The sequence below is a fragment of the Sorex fumeus genome, unplaced genomic scaffold, assembly GCF_029834395.1.
Source record: "Sorex fumeus unplaced genomic scaffold, SorFum_2.1 ptg000048l, whole genome shotgun sequence".
Classification (NCBI taxonomy): Eukaryota; Metazoa; Chordata; class Mammalia; order Eulipotyphla; family Soricidae; genus Sorex; species Sorex fumeus.
The window spans coordinates 8,298,221-8,316,865 of NW_026606105.1; the positions used below are offsets into that span (position 1 = coordinate 8,298,221).

At 52.1% G+C, this 18,645-nt stretch overlaps 1 protein-coding gene across 2 annotated transcripts in view; it reads left to right on the plus strand.

Moving 5' to 3' along the window:
• Positions 1-934: 934 nt before the first annotated feature.
• ZC3HAV1 (zinc finger CCCH-type containing, antiviral 1) overlaps positions 935-18,645 on the plus strand; it is a 44,066-nt gene continuing 26,355 nt past the window's right edge. For both annotated transcript variants that reach the window (XM_056124002.1, XM_056124003.1), the window contains exons 1-2: positions 935-1,244; positions 17,968-18,103. In XM_056124002.1, the coding sequence (XP_055979977.1) occupies positions 943-1,244; positions 17,968-18,103 (438 nt within the window). In that variant the 5' untranslated portion in view covers positions 935-942. The remainder of the gene's footprint in view (positions 1,245-17,967; positions 18,104-18,645) is intronic.

Genomic DNA, 18,645 nt, shown 5'->3' on the forward strand with positions numbered 1-18,645 from the left:
GTGCTTCTCCGCCCTCCCCCTTCCGCCTCCGCCCCTCCCACCCAGGCACTTTCTCTTCAACCCCCAACTTTGTATAATTCTTTTTTTTTTAAATGTAGAAGTATTGCTATTTATTCAGCCATTGATTAAGCTGGGCATGAACTCCACTGTGTAATTCTTAAGAAAGAGATTTGTTGTTCTCTTTCTCCCTCTCCCTGACCCCTGCATCCAAGGGAGAAGAAGATGGAAGGTTTTGCCGGGCTTTGGGATGCTCAAGGCAGTTAGCTGTCAGTCTCCAGTCCCCGCTGACTTTCCAGGAAACGGTTTGGAAGGCGGTTCGCCGCCCGCTTGCGCCGAGGGAGGGGGTTTTGCTGGGGGCAAACGAGAGGAAATTCCGTGCACATTTCTGTATCTTGGGTAGCGCAGATCAGTTTATTCTGAAATCATCCTCGGCGGTTATTAGGGAACGTAATTCAGTGCTAGGGGTCCCATTTCGGCATACCTCGCCCCCCAAATCTACGTCCACCCAAACTCAGTGGGGAGGGCGTGCAAGTTGGTTCCCGTTGGAGGGGGTTTAGTTTCCCCGGTTATGGGCAAGAGTTTGAAAGTGTTTTTTTTTTTTTCTTGGCCGGAGAGACCGCAGAGAGCGGGAGGGCGGGGAGGGGGCAGCCAACGCACCCGCGGGTCACGCGCTGGGCTCGGGGGCTTTCCCCGGTGCTTTCCCCGGGGGCTGCGCGGGGTGCCTGCAGCCGCAGGGCGCGCTCCTCCAGGGGGGCCCCCTCCCCCAAAACGCACGCCCGGCCCCGCCCCGCCCCCGGGCTCCAATAGAAAGCGGCCGGCGGGTCCGGAGCTCGCTCTAGAGTTTCTGTTCCGCGTCGAGGAGCGGGGAAATCGAAAGCGCTGGCGGGGCGGGCGGTGCCGGGTGCCGGGCGGGCCGGGCCGGGCCGGGCCGACGGACGCGCCATGGCCGACGCCGAGGTGTGCTCCTTCCTCACCAAGGTGCTGTGCGCGCACGGCGGCCGCCTGGCCGTGCCGCAGCTGCTCCGCGACGTGCGGCTGCCCGAGGCGCAGCTCGTGCAGGTGCTGGAGGCGGCGGGGCCCGAGCGCTTCGTGCTGCTAGACGCGGCCGAGCCGAGCGGCGTCACCCGCTACGTGCTGGCCGCCGCGCGCGTCCGCGTCTGCCGTCGGAAGACCTGCCAGCGGCCCTGCGGGAACCTGCACCTCTGCAAGCTCAACCTGCTGCGCCGCTGCCGCTACTCGGAGCGGTGAGTGCGCGGGGGTCGGGGGTCGGGGGTCGGGAGCGACCCCCGGAGCGAGCGCCCACCCGGGCCACCGCGGCAGCCCCCGCCCCGTCCCGTCCCGTCCAGCCGTGCGCTTTGGCGCGCCGCAGCCCCTGGCCCTTCCTTCTTCCCCTTCCCTCGAAGCTGCTGGGCTCCGGGGCGCTTTCCCGGGAACCTGCGGGGTGCGGGGAGAGGCCAGGGACTAGCGGAGCTGGCGGCGGGGGTGGGGACGGGGGTTGGGGGTCGTTTTCGGAAAATGCGCAGTTCTGCGCGCCCCCGAGCCGTTCCGGCGCCGCGACCCTCCCGCGCGCGCCGCCTTCTACCCCCGGGGATCGCTTTTCTGCTCCCTGAAGCCACCCGGCCCCGGGCCGCCTCTTCGAGGTTGAGACCCTCGCCCAGGGCTCCCGGCTCTGGCCACGAGGGCTTGTTTTTCTGCCTTTCCTCCTTCCTTCCTCTTCCCTCCGCCCGCTACCCTTTGCTTCCCTTTTGTCCCTTCTCTCCCTTGATCCCTTCCTTCTTCCTTCCTTTCTCTCTCCCTCTCTCCCTCCCTCCTTCCTTTTTTTTTTTTTTGGCTTTTTGGGTCACACCCGGCGATGCTCAGGGGGGCTTCTTCCTGGCTCTGCACTCGGGAATTACTCCTGGCGGTGCTCGGGGGGGACTATTTGGGATGCTGGGAATCGAACTCGGGTCAGCCGCCTGCAAGGAAAACGCCCTACCCGCTGTGCTATCGCTCCAGCCGCCCCCCCCCCCCACATCCTTTCTTTACTTCCTTTCTTCCTCTCCCTCTCTCCCACCTTCCCTCCCTCCCTTCCTCCTTCCCTCTCTCCCTTCCTGATAAAGGTGCGTCCTGAGGTTTGGGTTAAGCCTTTGGATCCATCTTCCAAGTCTCTGCCTGAGCCTTAAGACACCCACCCAGTGTCCCCGTCCTGTCCGGTCCTGTCCGTGTCCACGAAGATGGCTTCCATATGGGAATTAATGAACCAGGGCCTCCTGCCAACATCGTCAGACTCATCTTCCCTGCTCTTCTGCACTCCCCAACCCCCACTCAGCTTCAGTCCCCAAGTCACCCTTTTCTTGCTTGCTTGCTTGCTTGCTTGCTTGCTTTCCTTTCTTGCTTTCCTTTCTTGCTTTCCTTTCTTGCTTTCTTGCTTTTCTTTCAGTGACTTTTATTTGGTCTTTGGCTATTTATTTTCTTAAACGATAATAAAGTTTTATACTTGCAGTGCTGCCTGACGCTACTCAAGACTGTCAGGTCCTTCTGTTCCCCACAGCCCCTTCCTCACACCCTCTACCACCTAGTACCCCAAGATCACAGTTCCATTGACCAGGTCCCAGAATCCCCAAGTCCTTTGCAGTCCTTCCCATCTTCCCATTTCCATTTTTTTTTTTTTGCCACACCCAGCGGTTCTCAGAGCTTGATCCCGACTGTGCTCAGGGATCACTCCTGGCCTTGCTCTGGAGGGAGGGTCGGGGGAGTGTTCGTGCAAGACAAATGCCCTACCTTCCGGACTCTTTCCCGTCTCCCCTCCCTTTTGAAGGAATGTCTTGTTGAAGTTTTGCACGAATCTCTTTGACCTTAGTCTTTCTCCACATTCTGCACTTCCACTTCTGATTTCTCATGATGGAGTATTTATATTTCTTCCCTCCCCACCCCCCTTAAAAACTGACTGGGAGAGGGGGAAAAACCCAACCAAAAAACCCTTGAGGCAGAAGAGATGGTACAGGGTTTACTCCTGGCTCTGCACTCAGGAATCACACCCGATGGTGCTCAAGGGACCATATGGGGGTGCCGGGGATCGAACCCGGGTTGACCTTGTGCAGGGCAAGGGCTCAACCCACTATACTATCACTCCAGTGCCCAAACTCCATCTTTTTATTTGATTTGTTTTTTGGGATTACACATGGAGATGTTCAAGGCTTACTCCTGGCCCTGTGCTTAGGGAAAACTTCTGGCGGTACTCAGGGGACCATATCAAGGTGCCAGGGATTGAACCTGGGTTGGTCTTGTGCAAGACAAACATCTTCTTGCTGTATTATCTCTCCACCCACAGAAAAAACTTTAGATGGGTCCTTACCCCATGTGAGTATAATTGAGCATGCAAAAGACTTGGTTGATGTGGATAAGGAAGATGACATATTTATTTATTTATTTATTTATTTATTTATTTTTTGCTTTTTGGGTCACACCTGGCGATGCACAGGGGTTACTCCTGGCTCTGCACTCAGGAATTACTCCTGGCGGTGCTCGGGGGGACCCTATGGGATGCTGGGAATCGAACCCGGGTCGGCTGTGTGCAAGGCAAACGCCCTACCCGCTGTGCTATCTCTCCAGCCCCTTAAGATGTTTAAAGCAACACTGTCACTGTCACTGTCCTCCCGTTGTTCATCGATTTGCTCGAGTGGGCCCAGTAACGTCTCCATTGTGACACTTGTTACTGTGTTTGACATATCGAATACATCACGGGTAGCTTGCCAGGCTTTGCCGTGTGGGCGAGATACTCTTGGTAGCTTGCTGGGCTCTCCAAGAGGGGCGGAGGAATCAAACCTGGGTCGGCCATGTCGGCCGCGTGCAAGGCAAAAGCCCTACCCATTGTGCTATCGCTCCAGCCCAAAGCAACACAGATTTTTTTTTCCCCAAAATGCTTTCATATGCTCCATTATTAAGAAAATGTATAGAATAAGTCGTGAGGCAACAATGAAAGCTTTTGTAAATAGCAGAAATTCTGGGTATTGAGGGAGGCGGCCAGGCTGGGTCACAGAGGCCCGTGGAATGAGGAAGGAGGGAAGGGGGGGGGAGGATAGTAAAGGAAGGAACATTCTAGCACTATGCCAACTCAGTAAGTAGAAGGATCTGCTTTCTCTTTTGCTGTTATATTATTAAACATTCTTTTGGTTTCTAGAACGTGTGATCTTTGGGGGACCAATGTGACTGGTGGATGGTCATTGGGATTTTGGTGGGGATCATTAGCATGTGTACCGTTGGTTAGAAACCAGTGAAAACTAATAAGCCAAAAAACATACTTATTGTTTAATTTTTCACTATAGTTTTTTTATTTTATTTTATTTTTTTGCTTCTTGGGTCACACCCGACGATGCACAGGGTTTACTCCTGGCTCTGCACTCAGGAATTACTCCTGGCGGTGCTCGGGGGACCATATGGGATGCTGGGAATCGAACCTGGGTCGTCTGCAGGCAAGGCAAACGCCCTACCTGCTCCCAGCCCCATCATTGTAGATATTTTTGATATACACTAAAGTTGGGAGAAGAATTATCACTCCCATAGGTGCCCATCATGTTAGTAAGTGGTGTTTGACAAATGGTCAAAGAATACAAAGGTTAGTCCAGAGGTTAAGGCTCTTGACTAGCATGAGACAGCCTGCTCAGATCTTGGCACTGCATATGGTTCCCCCAAGTACTGCCAGGTGTGGTTAAAAAAAAAAAGGCAGGGGTTTCAATTTTTTTTTATGCTTTTTGGGTCACACCCAGAGATGCACTGGGGTCACTCCTGGCTCTGCACTCAGGAATTATCCCTGGTGGTGCTCAGGGGACCATATGGGGTGCTGGGAATCGATCCCGGGTCGGCTGCGTGCAAGGCAAACGCCCTACCCGCTGTGCTATCACTCCAGCCCTTCAATTTTGTTTTCATGTCTCCCTTTTCCATTTTGCTCTAATTTCAGTGTGTTCCTTTATTAAGTTTTTTTGTGAGGGAGCATTCCTGGTTCAGGGGCTGCCCACACCCAGCTTTGTACTCAGGGGTTATTCTTGGCAGCCTGGTGGCAGGCCTGGGGCCAGCCTCCTGCATGCGAAACCTAACAAGAAGGCCGTTTGAGCTTTGACCCTGGCCCCAATGTGTTCCTTGATTTTATTTATGCATTTGTGTGGGGTTGTGGGGGTTATTTTTAGTTTATTTGGGCCACACTGCCGATGCTAGGGATTACTCCTGGCAGTTCTCAGGGCACCGTTTGGGGTGTCGGGGATGAGCCCCGATCTGCTGCATGCAAGGCAAGAGCCCTAACGCTGTGCTATCACTCCAGTAAGGTCTGACCCTCATACCACAGCCCCTGTTGGGTGGGTCAGAGTAGGTGGGCTAGGGTAGCAGGGGACAGGGGACCAGGCCTGACTTTCCAGCCGTAGCCCAGCACAGAGCTCTGATGAATCAATAATTTCTCACTCCAGCTTGACTTTCCAGGTTGTTAGCAAAGCACATATGTCAGACTAGAAAGACAGAAGAAACTTTTTTTTTTTTTTGCTTTTTGGGTCACACCAGGCGATGCACAGGGGTTACTCCTGGCTCTGCACTCAGGAGTCACCCCTGGCAGTGGTTAGGGGACCATATGGGGATGCTGGGAATTGAATCCGGGTCAGCCGCGTGCAAGGCAAACGCCCTGCCCGCTGTGCTATCTCTCCAGCCCCAAAGACAGAAGAAATTTTAATGAATGCTGTTTCATTTTTTTAATTGGATGATTCCTTATTCACATAGAACATTTTTTCAGGTATAGCACTGTAGCATTGTAGCCCCAGACACGTGCAAGGCAAATGCCTTACCACTGTGCTATTTTTTCAGGTAGCACTGTAGCACTGTCCTCTCTTGTTCATCGATTTACTCTAGCGGGCCCAGTTACATCTCAATTGTGAAACTTGTTACTGTGTTTGACATATTGAATACGTCATGGGTAGCTTGCCAGGCTCTCTGAGAGGGGCGGAGGAATCGAACTCGGGTTGGCCAGGTCAGCCGCATGCAAGGCAAACGCCCTACCTGCTGTGCTATCACTCCAGCCCGGTACTCAACATAGTAATTCAATATCTATACACTCCAAAACGATCACAGGAGTTAACATTCGCTACCATATAAAATAATAAAAAAAACCCACCCCATTTTGTGGGTTTGATTTTTGGGGCCACACCCCCATGTTCAGAGCTTACTCCTGGCTCTGTGCTCTGGGGTCATTCCTGGTGGTGCTCCAGAATCATGCAGGGCTGGGCCTTTAGTTGGGGTCAGCCGGCAGGCAAGGCTCGTGCTTTCACTCCTATCAGCCACAGTATCACCATCTCATATTATTTGCAAGTGTATTCTATTTTTGAGGAATTTGGGGATGTTTAAATATAATGGTTCAATTAATTCGATGATGGTTTCTACTTTGCTTTCACTCTGAATGCTTTTTCTTTTTCTTTTTTTTTTCCTTTATGGGTCACACCCAGCAATGCTCAGGGGTTACTCCTGGCTTTGCACTCAGGAATTAGTCCTGGCAGTGCTCAGGGGACCATATACGGGATGCCGAGGATTGAACCCGGGTTGACCGCATGCAAGGCAAACGCCCTACTCGCTGTGCTATTGCTCCGGCCCCTGAATGCTTTTTCTAGCATGATTTATTGTGCTTAAATATTTAGACACTTGGTACATGGGTTGCCATTTTGTTTTTGTTTTTTTGGGCCACACCCAGTGGTGTGCAGAAACTACTCCCAGCTTAGTGCTCAGAGGTTGCTTTGGGGAGCACCTAGGGCCCGAGCAGTGCCAGGGACTGAACACAGACTTCTTGTGTGCAAAGCAGTGCCCAACCTCCGGAGTTCTTGCCAGCTTCCAGTATGCAGTCAAGTCAGCGTAATCAATAATCCTCAGTTGTGCAACCTCACCACTGTGGAGTTTCAGAACATTTCATCACCCTTCAAAGTAACCCCACGCCCACTGCTGTCACCCCACATTCTCTGCTCTTCCACCCCGCCCCCCAACCTCAGATCCCTGGGGCCTGGGGGGGAGGGGAGGAGGGAGGGAAAGGGGAACTTCTCAGCTGATTCCTACCCATGGAATCTGGGGTTTTGCCCCTTGGCGTCTGACTTGCTTCCCGTGCCAGGAAGCCCAGGGTTTCACACGGGAAGGCTGTTTGTCACCCAGCAGGGATGTCCCTGGGATTCCTTTCCACGCCTGACTCTGCTCTGTCTCTGAGTCTGCCAGCAGCTGGGCCCAGATCCTGCTCCTCAGGTGACGTCATGGCCCTGGGGTGGGGTGGGGTGGGGGGGGTGTCCCCCATACTCCTCATTTGGGGATATAGTTTTGGTTAGAGTTGCTGCGTGTTTATCTTTGTGTGTGTCCTGTTAGGTTGCCACGGACCTACGTGGGGTCCCTGTTTACCTTGGCGGGAGACACCGTGATGATGTGTGTGATCACTGGGCAACTAGGGAAAGCCGGCTGCTCTCTCTCCCCGCCTGCGTTCGGTGGTCTCGGGCCGCCTGATACCATGCCTGATACCATGGGTGGATGAAGGAGGAAACGAGGGCCAGGCTGGTTGGTGATCAGTTAGTTGCTGCTTATTCCATTCTCCCCGTGCCTGTTCCAATCTCCTTAAACCCCCCATTCCTGTCTCCTTCTGTCCCCCTGGGGCGGCCTTCTCTCCTCTAGTCTCTCCCCAACTCTCTGCATGGGGGGTTAGCAGAATCAACATATCAAAGCCCTTCCTGATCACCGGATCAGGCTCCTGGCCTGATTACCACCTAAGCATGTTTCTCCTCTGCTCAGTCCAATAACAATTAACATCTTTTTTTTTCTTCTTGGGTCACACCTGGTGGTGCTCAGGGGACCAAGTGGGATGCTGGGAATTGAACCCGGGTTGGCCGTGCAAGGCAAACGCCCTACCCTCTGTGCTATCACTCCAGCCCCGAACATCTTAATTAACATCTTAATTCCACTTCTTAATATTAGTTATTTTGTATGGACACAGTAAGAGATACATTGAGCTTGTAGGGTGGCTCTCCTGGGGACATCTCTCTATAGATCTCAGACTACAGTGCTCAGACCAGATTAATCTTTTCTAACCCTAGCAGGGTGCTAATTCATTTGTTACTTTTGGATCATGACAGGATTTGCCCATGACCATGCTCTTAACTTATAGTTAAATATTAAGGCACTTTGGCTTGGCCCATTTCGATGCCAGGTTTAGCTCACAGCTTGCCCCTGGGTCCATCCAGTCCCTTGTTGGGACCCTGCTTTTGGGGTGCTAGGAAGAAAGGGCAACTGAGGCTTAAGTCGAGGGAAAAGATGCCCAGGGGTGAATGTCATTCGGAGTCAATTATCTCCCAAGTTACAAAAGCATAGCATTGACTGTCTTCCTGTGTCTACACAAAAAGGACTTTGCTCTGAATTAACTATGCAGAGGATTTAAGGAGAAGAGAAAAGCAATATTTACAAGTTAACAGTCTGATTAGGAGATAAAGGTTGGGGAAGCAGAGCACCCAGAAAGAGCTTACAGATAAGCACAGAGGAATGGGAGCACTGTGATGGGAGTGACCCAATAACCCTAAGCTCCCTGAGACAAGGCAGAAAGGACAAACCGATGTTATCCTACAGCTATGCCCGTGTGGTGCTTGGGGCTACTGCACGCAGTCCTCAGCCAGCTCCTCTGTGCCCTCCCTCCTAGCCCCCCCCCCCCATGTTTATTTTTACTGGATCTTTCTTTTGGGAACTTGAGTCTGGCGCCTTAGACCACTCGGCCATCGGGCTGGAGCAATAGCACAGTGGTAGGGCATTCACCTTACACGCGGCCAACATGGCCGACCCGAGTTCAATTCCTCTGCCCCTCTCGGAGAGCCCGGCAAGCTACCGAGAGTATCTCGCCCGCACGGCAGAGCCTGGCAAGCTCCCCATGACGTATTCGATATGCCAGACACAGTAACAACAAAGTCTCCAATGGAGACGTTACTGGGCCCGCTCGAGCAAAATCGACGATCAACGGGAGGGCCTTTACTTTACTTCTTTTGGGAGAGTGGGGTCAGCCCTGCTGTGTGCAGGGCTTGCTCCTGGCTCTGTGCTCAGGGCTCACTCCTAGTGGGGCTGCTGGACCCTACAGGGCCAGAGATCACCACAGTCACCCTGGTCACCCCGGCAGTTCTCAGGGTCTCCAGGGCTGTACACCCAAGCTGTCATGTGGTACCGGGGATCAAAGCCAGGTCTCCTACATGCGATGTCTGTGTCTCTGACCCCTCAACTATCACCCTGGCCCCTTTTTGAATGTTTTTGTGGAGGGAGGAGCTGGGCTACACTCGATGGTGCTCAGGACTTACTCCTGGCACCGTGCTCTGGGATCATTCCCGGGCAAGGCTTGGAGGATCCTAAAACGGGGTGCCGGGGATTGAATTCCGGTCAGCTGCGTGCAAGGCAAACGCCCTACCCGCTGTGCTATCGCTCCAGCCCCATTTGGCTCAGGAATCACTACTGGCGGGCTCAGGGGTAATAGATAGGATATCGGGGATCGAACCCAGGTCATCTGCGTGCAGGGCCACAGCCCTCCCCGCTGTGCTGTCTCTCAGGCCGCCCTTGGCTTTGGGATACTGCTTCGTGAGGCTTGTTTTCATTCTTGTGTGTTTATCTCATGAGTTCATTGCCACCTGGCTTATATCACAGGGCCAGAGCGTGGCATTTCCTGTTTTCCATATCATTTCTTTGTTCTTAGCCAAAGTATCTCCCCCTCCTCGCCCCCCCACCCACCCACCCTAGAGATTAGGGAGCAGAAGGAATGAGGGGTGAAGGGAAGGTGTATTTGGATATGACTTACTGTCTAAATGCAAGCCCCTCCTTATCCTGGCGCTTGGCGGGGTGTAGAAGCCCAGAGCTGACTCTCTACTGATTGGAGAAGTGTGGAAGGATTCACATCTGGCTCACAAACAAAATCTGCTGTATTTACTAATTAAAAAAAAAAATTTTTTTTAAGTGTTTGGGCTTCACCTGATGATGCTCAGAGGTTACTCCTGGCTTGGCATTCAGGACTTGCTCCTCGTGGCTGGGGGACGTATGGGATGCTAAGGAATTGAACCCAGGTCAGCTGCGTGCGAGGCAAGCTCCCTGCCCGCTTCTCTCTGGGCCCGGCTTTATTTAATTTTTCTTTCTTTTTTTTTTTTGGCTTTTTGGGTCACACCCGGCAATGCACAGGGGTTACTCCTGGCTCATGCACTCAGGAATTACCCATTACCCCTGGTGGTGCCCGGGAACCATATGGGATGCCGGGAATTGAACCCCGGGTCGGCCGCGTGCAAAGCAAACGCCCTAACCGCTGTGCTATCACTCCAGCCCAGCCGGCTTTATTTAAGTTTTAAAAAATGGTTTTTCTTGGGGCCAGAGCTATAGTACAGTGGGTAGGATGCTTGCCTTTCAGGAGGCCGACGCAGATTTGATCCTGAGACACCTTCCCTGAACCCTGCCAGGAGTAAGCCTGCCTTGAGTACCACTGTATGTGTCCGTAAAACAAAACAAGCCAAAAAAAAAAATTTTTTTTTTTTTGTTTTGGGGCCACACCCAGTGGTGCTCAGGGCCTACTCCAGATTTGGTTCTCTGGGATCACTCTTGGCAGTGCTTGGGGAACCAGATGGGATGTGGGGGGGTCGAACTTGTGTACAAGGCAAGCTCCCTACCCACTGTTCTATCTCTCTGGCCCCTGAAGAATAGAGCTTTTCCTTGGGCTTTTAGGCTCAGGGATCACTCCTGTTGTGGTCTGGGTCCTATAGTGCCAGGGATCAAACCAGGATTGGCCACATGCATGGTCAGCGCCTTGACCCTCGAACTATCTCTCTGCTCCTATTCACTTATTTTTGTTTAATTAAATGAAAATTTAGGGAGGGGCCTTCCCAGGAGGTTGTCAGGAGGTCTGGGGACTCCACTTGTGATTCCGGCTATCTGGGCCAGCGATTCAGTGCGAGGGTCCAGGATGTGATGCTACTGGCCACCTTGGGACCACCTTGGGACAGTGCTCAAAGGACTACTTTTCTTTTTTTTTTTCATTTCATCATCCTGTTATTCGTCGATTGCCTCGAGCAGGCCCCAGTAACGTCTCTTTCATCCTAGCCCTGAGATTATATTCAAGGCTCTTTAGGAGAATGAGACCCATCATTGTTACTGGTATTTGGCATATTTGGTACTCCACGGGGAGTTTGCCAGACCCTGCCCTGTGGGCAGGCTACATTCAATAGCCTGCAAGTTTGTCCAAAGTAGGAATGAGACAATAAGATGTCATAAAAAAAAAAAGTTCTGATAAGATGTCGCGTGGCCACGAATGTGGCCGCTCGGTTCCGGGATCTGGATTTTATAGTCTCTGAGTCTTGGCCGCTGATGGGATTACACGGCGCCAGGGGGCCAGGTGGTGGGTGTGACCCCCGCCTACTGGAATTTGGAGGATCTGGGTGGAAGATGCTCGACTCCAATCCGAGTAGGCTTGGAGGTCTCGGCCCCGGAACCCGCGTGGCTTTGTCCCTCTGCCAGTACCTTCATGTGTGCGGAGAGTGGTCTCAGCATGGTGGTGGCTGGTCCTGGAGGTCTTCGGCTGCCGTAGCCCTGGCCGGGGCGGGGAGGAAAGCTCAACCCGCTCCCCTCCAAGGGGCCCCGGGAAGGAACACCCAGGCGCGGGGGCAGAGACTGCACTGTTCTCGTCCGGGATCTGGATTTTATAGTGTCTGAGTCTTGGCCGCTGATGGGATTACACAGGACTATTTAGCGCCAAGGAATTAAACCGGTCGGCCTTGAACTGGAGCGATAATACAGTGGGAAGGGCGTTTGCCTTGCATACGACCCACCTGGGTTCGATCCCCAGCATCCACCGAGTGATTCCTGAGTGCAGAGCCTGGAGTAAGTCCCGACTACTGCCAGATGTGGCCCCCAAATTCAAAAGGAACAAGCAAACAAAAACACACCAAACCAAAGCAAGCAAAGCGGGTCAGCCTCTGTTGCGGGTCAGCCTCTGTTAGTCCAGCCCCTGAACTGCTCGAGGCCCCAGGCACCTATTTTAGACTCTTATCAGCTGGGCCCCAGCTGCCGTGGAAGGAACCTCAGCCCTGCCTCCACCCCACCCCAGCTCAGGTATTCTGTCTCCGCCTGGTCCATCTTGTGCCTAAAGACAACAGCCTCCAAGCCAACGCATCTGGCATCTGGCCATACTGGAGTGGAGATTTACTGCGGATTCAAATAACTCTGTGTTCCCTGGCCGGAGGGGAAAAAGCCAAGAGGACATTTGTTTGTTGCCCTTTGGCCTGAGATTCCTGGGACTGAGACAGTTCCTGCCTTTTTCAAGGACATCTTGGCTTTTTTCAAAAGAGAACTTATCTTCGCGCTTGCCGGGTGAAGTTATCTCCCCGCTGAGGCCTGTCCTCCCTCCCACCCTTCCTGAGGGTTTGCAGGCCTGTCCTTCCCTCCTCGATGCCTTGCTCCTCACTGGCCAGTGCCCGCGACAGCCAGCAGCCTCTAAGGCCCCATTGTCCTGTTGTCCAGGAGGCAACCTTGAACTTCCAAACGCCAAGTGCTCACGCTGGCCCTGCCTTCCCACTGTGGGTGGGAGTCAGGAAGCAAATTCTTGGCCTCCCCCACCCTCGCTGGGCCATGAGTTCTCACCCCTCCACAGCCCAGCACAGAGAGTGCTTCTCAGCCTTCTCCTTGGGTGCATGCACCCACCCAGGGAATAGATGGAGTCACCAGGAAGAAAAACCCCACGGGAACCTAGAGGATCGGGGGGGCCCCCCCGAGAAGTGTTTGAGCGTCATTCCAGAAATCCAGGAGGGCGGCTGGAATCCGGACCCCGAGGGGTGGGGCTTGAGTGGCAGGGTGTCAGCTGTGATATTTATTAGAAGGGCCAGAGCAATAGCACAGCAGGGAGGCACTTGCTTTGCTCGCAGCTGACCTGGGTTCTGTCCCTCTGGCACCACACACGGTCCCCGGAGTCCTACCAGGAGTGAATCCCTGAGCACAAAGCCAGGAGTAACCCCTGAGCACTGCCTTGAGGAGCCTTTAACTGTGTATCCCAGGGCTCTTTTCTGCTTTCTCCAGATTAGCCCCTTCTGGGATGGGAGTGACAGCAAGATGTATAGAAGATTCTCGGCACATGTGGGCATTTCAGAGATCATTGTGGGGCCGCCCGACAAAACGTCCCATCTCCTTGGAGGGGTGTGACCAGGCTGGTCTGGGACCTACATTTTGAGAATTGTGGGCTTCGGCAACCCCACGAGGACCTGGAGTTCACTCTGTCCCCAGGTTGGACCCTCCTGGCTATCACTGGCGCTCTGGGGCCGAGACAGAATTCTTAGAGAGGGGACACATCAGCAGACTTCGCCCTGGACACTGGTCCCCATCCAGGTCTGCCACTGTTCACTGTGTTGCTGCTGTCACCGGGCCCCCACGGTGGCTTGTGTGAGGCGGGGAGGAGAAAGATGGTCACTTTCTCCCGATCCACCTCTGCCTGCCCTGGACCGGCTAAGGGGAAGCTAAGACCGATAAAGTCTGGGTGAGCCCCTGTAGGACACAGGCCAGAGCCCAGCCAGCCCCACCAGGTGGCCGTCAAGTCACGCCTGGTATCTACTTGGTCTTCTAGGCATGGGAGTTGATTCCCGCCACCTGATCTCTCGGGCTGGAATTGCCTGAATTGCCCTTTGCAGGAAAGGAAAGTCAGTCCTAGGCCTTTCCCAGGGTTTCCAGGTACTCTGTCCTGTGTCGCAGAAAAGAATTTCAGGAGTAGACAAGCAGTGAAGTAACCACAGATCTTATTTGGAGCCTTCTTGACCCTTCGTCCCCAGCACGTGCTTTGATTGGATTCCTGGCATCGCTCTCCTGAGCACCACAAGGAACAGCCCCGAGCACCTGGCTGAGAGTACCCCCGGGTATGGCCCCGGGTGTGGTCAGAAAGGGGGGGGGGGATGGTTTTAGTTTCTATGCCAGGTTTTTCCTTCTCCAGTAATAGATACTAGAGAAACAGCTGTTCAAACAGCTTTGCAGGGATGAGAGGGAACTCAGCAGCTAGGGTGCTTGCCTTGTATGTGTCCGATTGGGGTTCCATCCCAACACCCCACTGGGGTGATCCCTGAGCTCAGAGCCCTGAGGACAGCTGGGTATCAGGGCCCCAAACAAACAAGTATGGCAAGGTTGGGAAGTGGCTGTGGGTCCAAGGTAGGGCACATACCTTGTGTGCCCGGGTATTACCCAGCTCAGTCAGCTCAGGTTCTGCCAGGTGTGTTCCCCGAAAGAAACAGAAGGGTAAGAGTGCGTGTAGTCTATGAAACAGAGGAAAAACGTTCCTCTTCCCTCTTCCTATTAGCTGATTCTCCGATTTATCTTTTTTTTAAAAAAAGATTTCATGGATTAGAGGCTTCCCCAAAAGCCTCCATCCCTCTCAGAGAGCCTGGCAAGCTACTGAGTATCCTACCCTTACAGCAGAACCTGGCAAGCTCCCCGTGGCATACTCGATATGCCAAAAACAGTAACAATGATGGTCCTCATTCCCCTGACCCTGAAAGAGCCCCCAATATGCCATCGGGCTACACTAGCACGTGACAGGGACGAATGGAGACATTACTGGTGCCTGCTCGAGCAAATTGATGAACATCGGGGTGATAGTGATAGTGAAAAACTTCAAAACAAAAAAAAAAAACAAACACTGTCCTCCCGTTGTTCATTGATTTTGCTCAAGCGGGCCCAGTAATGTCTCCATTTTGAGACTTGTTACTGTGTTTGGCATATTGAATACGTCACGGGTAGCTTGCCAGGCTTTGCCGTGTGGGCGAGATCCTCTTGGTAGCTTGCCGGGCTCTCCGAGAGGGGCGGAGGAATCGAACCCGGCTCGGCTGAGCTGGCTGTGCACAAGGCAAACGCCCTACCGCTGTGCTATAGCTCCAGCCCTGTGAAAAATTTTATATTTATTTATTATTTTCTATATTTTGCCCACGGAATACTTCTCTGGACAAAACAGTTTATGTCTTAGAGAATAATAAGGCAAGCAAACTTGTGCCCAGGAAGGAATACAGTAGAAGAGGTGAGGCAAATTTGCATGCCCAGAAAAGATTAAAATTTTTAAAATCTAGGGTTTTTTTTTTTACACGTAGAGAGAAACAGGGAAAGATCTATTTGGAAATGGTCACAATTCTAATCTGTACTTTGAGAGTGCCTGTTGATTCATTAGCTATGTGAAAAGTCATAGCCTCTGCTCTTAATGTACCCACTGAATTTGGATGTGCTTACTAGCTATCCTTAATGTCTCTGTCAATTTACACAGTGACTTAGGTGTTGGGAGTCAAGGTTGGAGAGTGATATCGTACTGAGTAAATGGTGAGCCTGTGTGAGCTCACGGAAGGCTGTCCAGCTAATCCTAAAGCTTGGACAGTTCTTGAGTGTTTGTTTATCTCTTTGTATGTTAGATTCATTCTCTGCAACCATCCTTTGCTGGGTGGGGGTCGAATTTGCCAATCTGATTGGCTTTATTGGGTAAATACAGCAGACTGTGTTCAGTAACATTTAATTTACAATGTGGGCACAGGCAGGATTGGCCCAGGGACAATATTTTGCTCACTCTAAGTTGCAGTCAGCACTGAGACTAATGACATCTTACTGCTGTGTTTCCATTTAGTCTGTCCATATCCAAGGTCAGTAAGTGGGGGGCCATTTACTACCTTTCATACATGAATTATTGTCCTGTAGCAATGTCCTTCCGTTGTTCATCGATTTGGTCAAGCGGGCCCAGTAACGTCTCCATTGTGAGACTTGTTGTTACTGTTTTTGGCATATCGAATATGCGTCTTGGGTAGCTTGCCAGGCTTTGCCGTGCGGGCGAGAGGGGCAGAGGAATTGAACTCAGGTCAGTCAGTTGGCCGCATGCAAGGCAAACGCCCTACCCGCTGTGCTATCGCTCCAGCCCGCATGAATTTTTATCTTATTTAATTGTAAGGGACATTGGGACGTTTTCTCTGTGTGTTCCCCAAAACAAGAACATCGTTAGTGAATGACTAGCTGCATCATATAACCTTTTTTAAAAACAAAAGATTCTATTTTAAGAAAGTATTCAGAAAACTAGTAACTGTGCAGTTACTAGTTTTTGCCCAAATCCATTTTTCCCTTTTTCCTTCCTTACCAAAAGACTGAGTTCTCCAAGGGGCTGAGTTCTCCAAGCCTGCTTGGATTGGGACTGGGGCCTCCTCCACCCAGATCCCCCATCTTCCAGTAGCTAGGCGCTACACCCACCAACTACCCCTGGCGCCGTGTTATCCCATCAATGGCCTAGACCCAGGGACTATAAAACCCAGCTCCCGGATTTTATCGACCTCTTATTGTCTAGTTCTCACTCTTGAAGAACCCGACAGGCTACCAGGTGTTTCCTGCTCTCACGGCAGAGTTTGGCAAGCTCCCCGTGGCGTATTCAATATGCCAAAACCCAGTAACAACGATGGGTCTTATTCCTCTGACTCTGAAGTAGCCTCCAGTGTGGCACTTGCTAAAATCTCAGGGCTGGGCTGGAGCAATAGCACAGCGGGTAGGGCATTTGCCTTGCACGCGGCCTACCTGGGTTCAATTCCCAGCATCCTATATGGTCCCCCAAGCACCGCCAGGAGTGATTCCTGTGTGCAAAGCCAGGAGTAAGCCCTGAGCATCACTGGGTGTGACCCAAAAAGTAAAAAATAAATAAATAAAATAAAATCTTAGGGCTAGGACGAATGGAAATGTTATTGGTGCCTGCTCGAGGAAATTGATGAACAACAGGATGACAGTGACAGTGACAGTGATTTTTTTATTTTGGGTTTTTGGGTCACACTAGCGATGCACAGGGGTTACTCCTGGCTCTGTACTCAAGAATTACTCCTGGTGTTGCTTGGGGGACCATGTGGGATGCTGGGGATTGAACCTGGGTTGGTCATGTGCAAAGCAAATGCCCTCTCCACTGTATTATTGCTCCAGCCTCCTCCAATTAATCTTTTTTTAGTTTTTCAGCCACATCCAGTGATACACAGGGCTTACTCCTGGCTGTGCTCTCAGCCATCACTCCTGGTGTAGCTCAGAGGACCATCTGGGGTGCTGGGATTGAACTCGGGTCTGTCGTGGGCAAGGCAAGCCCCTTACATCCTATACTATCTCTCTAGTTCCCACGGTTACGGTCACGGTCCTCCCGTTGTTCATCGATTTGCTCGAGCGGGCCCAGTTACGTCTCCATCGTGAGACTTGTTGTTACTATGTTTGGGATATCGAGTACGTCACGGGTAGCTTGCCAGGCTCTAGTCCCCAGTTTATCTTTTTTTTTTTTTTTAGTTAAATTTTTCTTGGTCACAGCCAGCAGTGCTCAAGGCTTAGTTCTGACTCTTTTCTCAGGGATTATTACTGATGTTACTTGGGGGACCGTATGGGGTGCCAGGATTGAACCAGGATCGACTGTGTGTAAGGCGAACACCCTACCCACTAGACTATCGCTCTTCTGCCCCCCCCCCTTCCATTTATCTTTTTTATATAGATTCTGTTTTTGAACCCAGGGACTCACACTTAATGAGGCAAATAATGCTCTCTTGCTAAGCCGCATCCCAAGTGTATGCCTTAAATAGGACCGACCTTCCTTAATTATTTAAAGATGCATGCAAGGCTGGCGATACAATACAGCAGGTAGGGCGCTTGCCTTGTTTGCAGCTGACCTTGATTCAATCCCTGACACCACATATGGTCCCCTGAGAAATGCCCGGGTCGTTCCTGAGCACAGACCCAGGAGTAACCCTTGAGCACTGCTTGGTGTGCCCCCAACCCCCCCAAAACAAGAACAGAAAACAAAGGACGCAGCATTGATCCTCACCGCCTTCATTCCCTGTGTGATGGCTTTCTTTTCTTCGGACTGGATTGTTGCTGTTTCTACCCTGCTGGCCTCTGCGTGTACAGTATTTACGAACCTGCCACCTGAGTTTCCTGGCGTGAAGCGCTGACGATTGTTCTGTTTCCTTCCAGGAATTTATGCAAATATTCTCATGAGATTTTCTCAGAAGACAACATGAAAGTCCTGACCGCGCATGAGCTGTGGGGACTTAATAAAGAGGAACTGACAGTGCTCCTCCTCCAGAATGACCCCTTCTTTCTGCCAGAGGTGAGTGCTGGGTGCTTCAGAGGCCAGCGGGGGCGGCATCTCGAGAGACCCCTACCCCCAGCTCCCAGTCAGCACCAGGACCCACCGGCTCAACTGGCATGGGATGCAGCCATTTCCCTCCTTTTTTTAAAAAAAATTTATTTATTTATTTATTTATTTATTTATTGCTTTTTGGGTCACACCTGGCGATGCACAGGGGTTACTCCTGGCGGTGCTTAGGGGACCATGTAGGATGCTGGGAATCAAACCCCAGGTCAGCCTTGTGCAAGGCAAATGCCCTACCCGCTGTGCTATCTCTCCAGCCCCTTCCCTCCTTCTTTGAGTCTTTCAGAGAGTTGGAATCAGGAATTTCTCCGCCTAGGTGGCTGTTTGAGCAAATGTGATCTAAAGATACGGAAGTAGGACTTGGTGGGTCTGGAGAAGAAATTTGGAAGATCATTGGGTGTATTGGCTTGGGAGTTCAGGCCATGTTACTGTCATAGAGGTCTCAAAACATTTGTTTTGGTTTTGATTGGTTTGGGGGCCCCTCCTGGCTGTGCTCA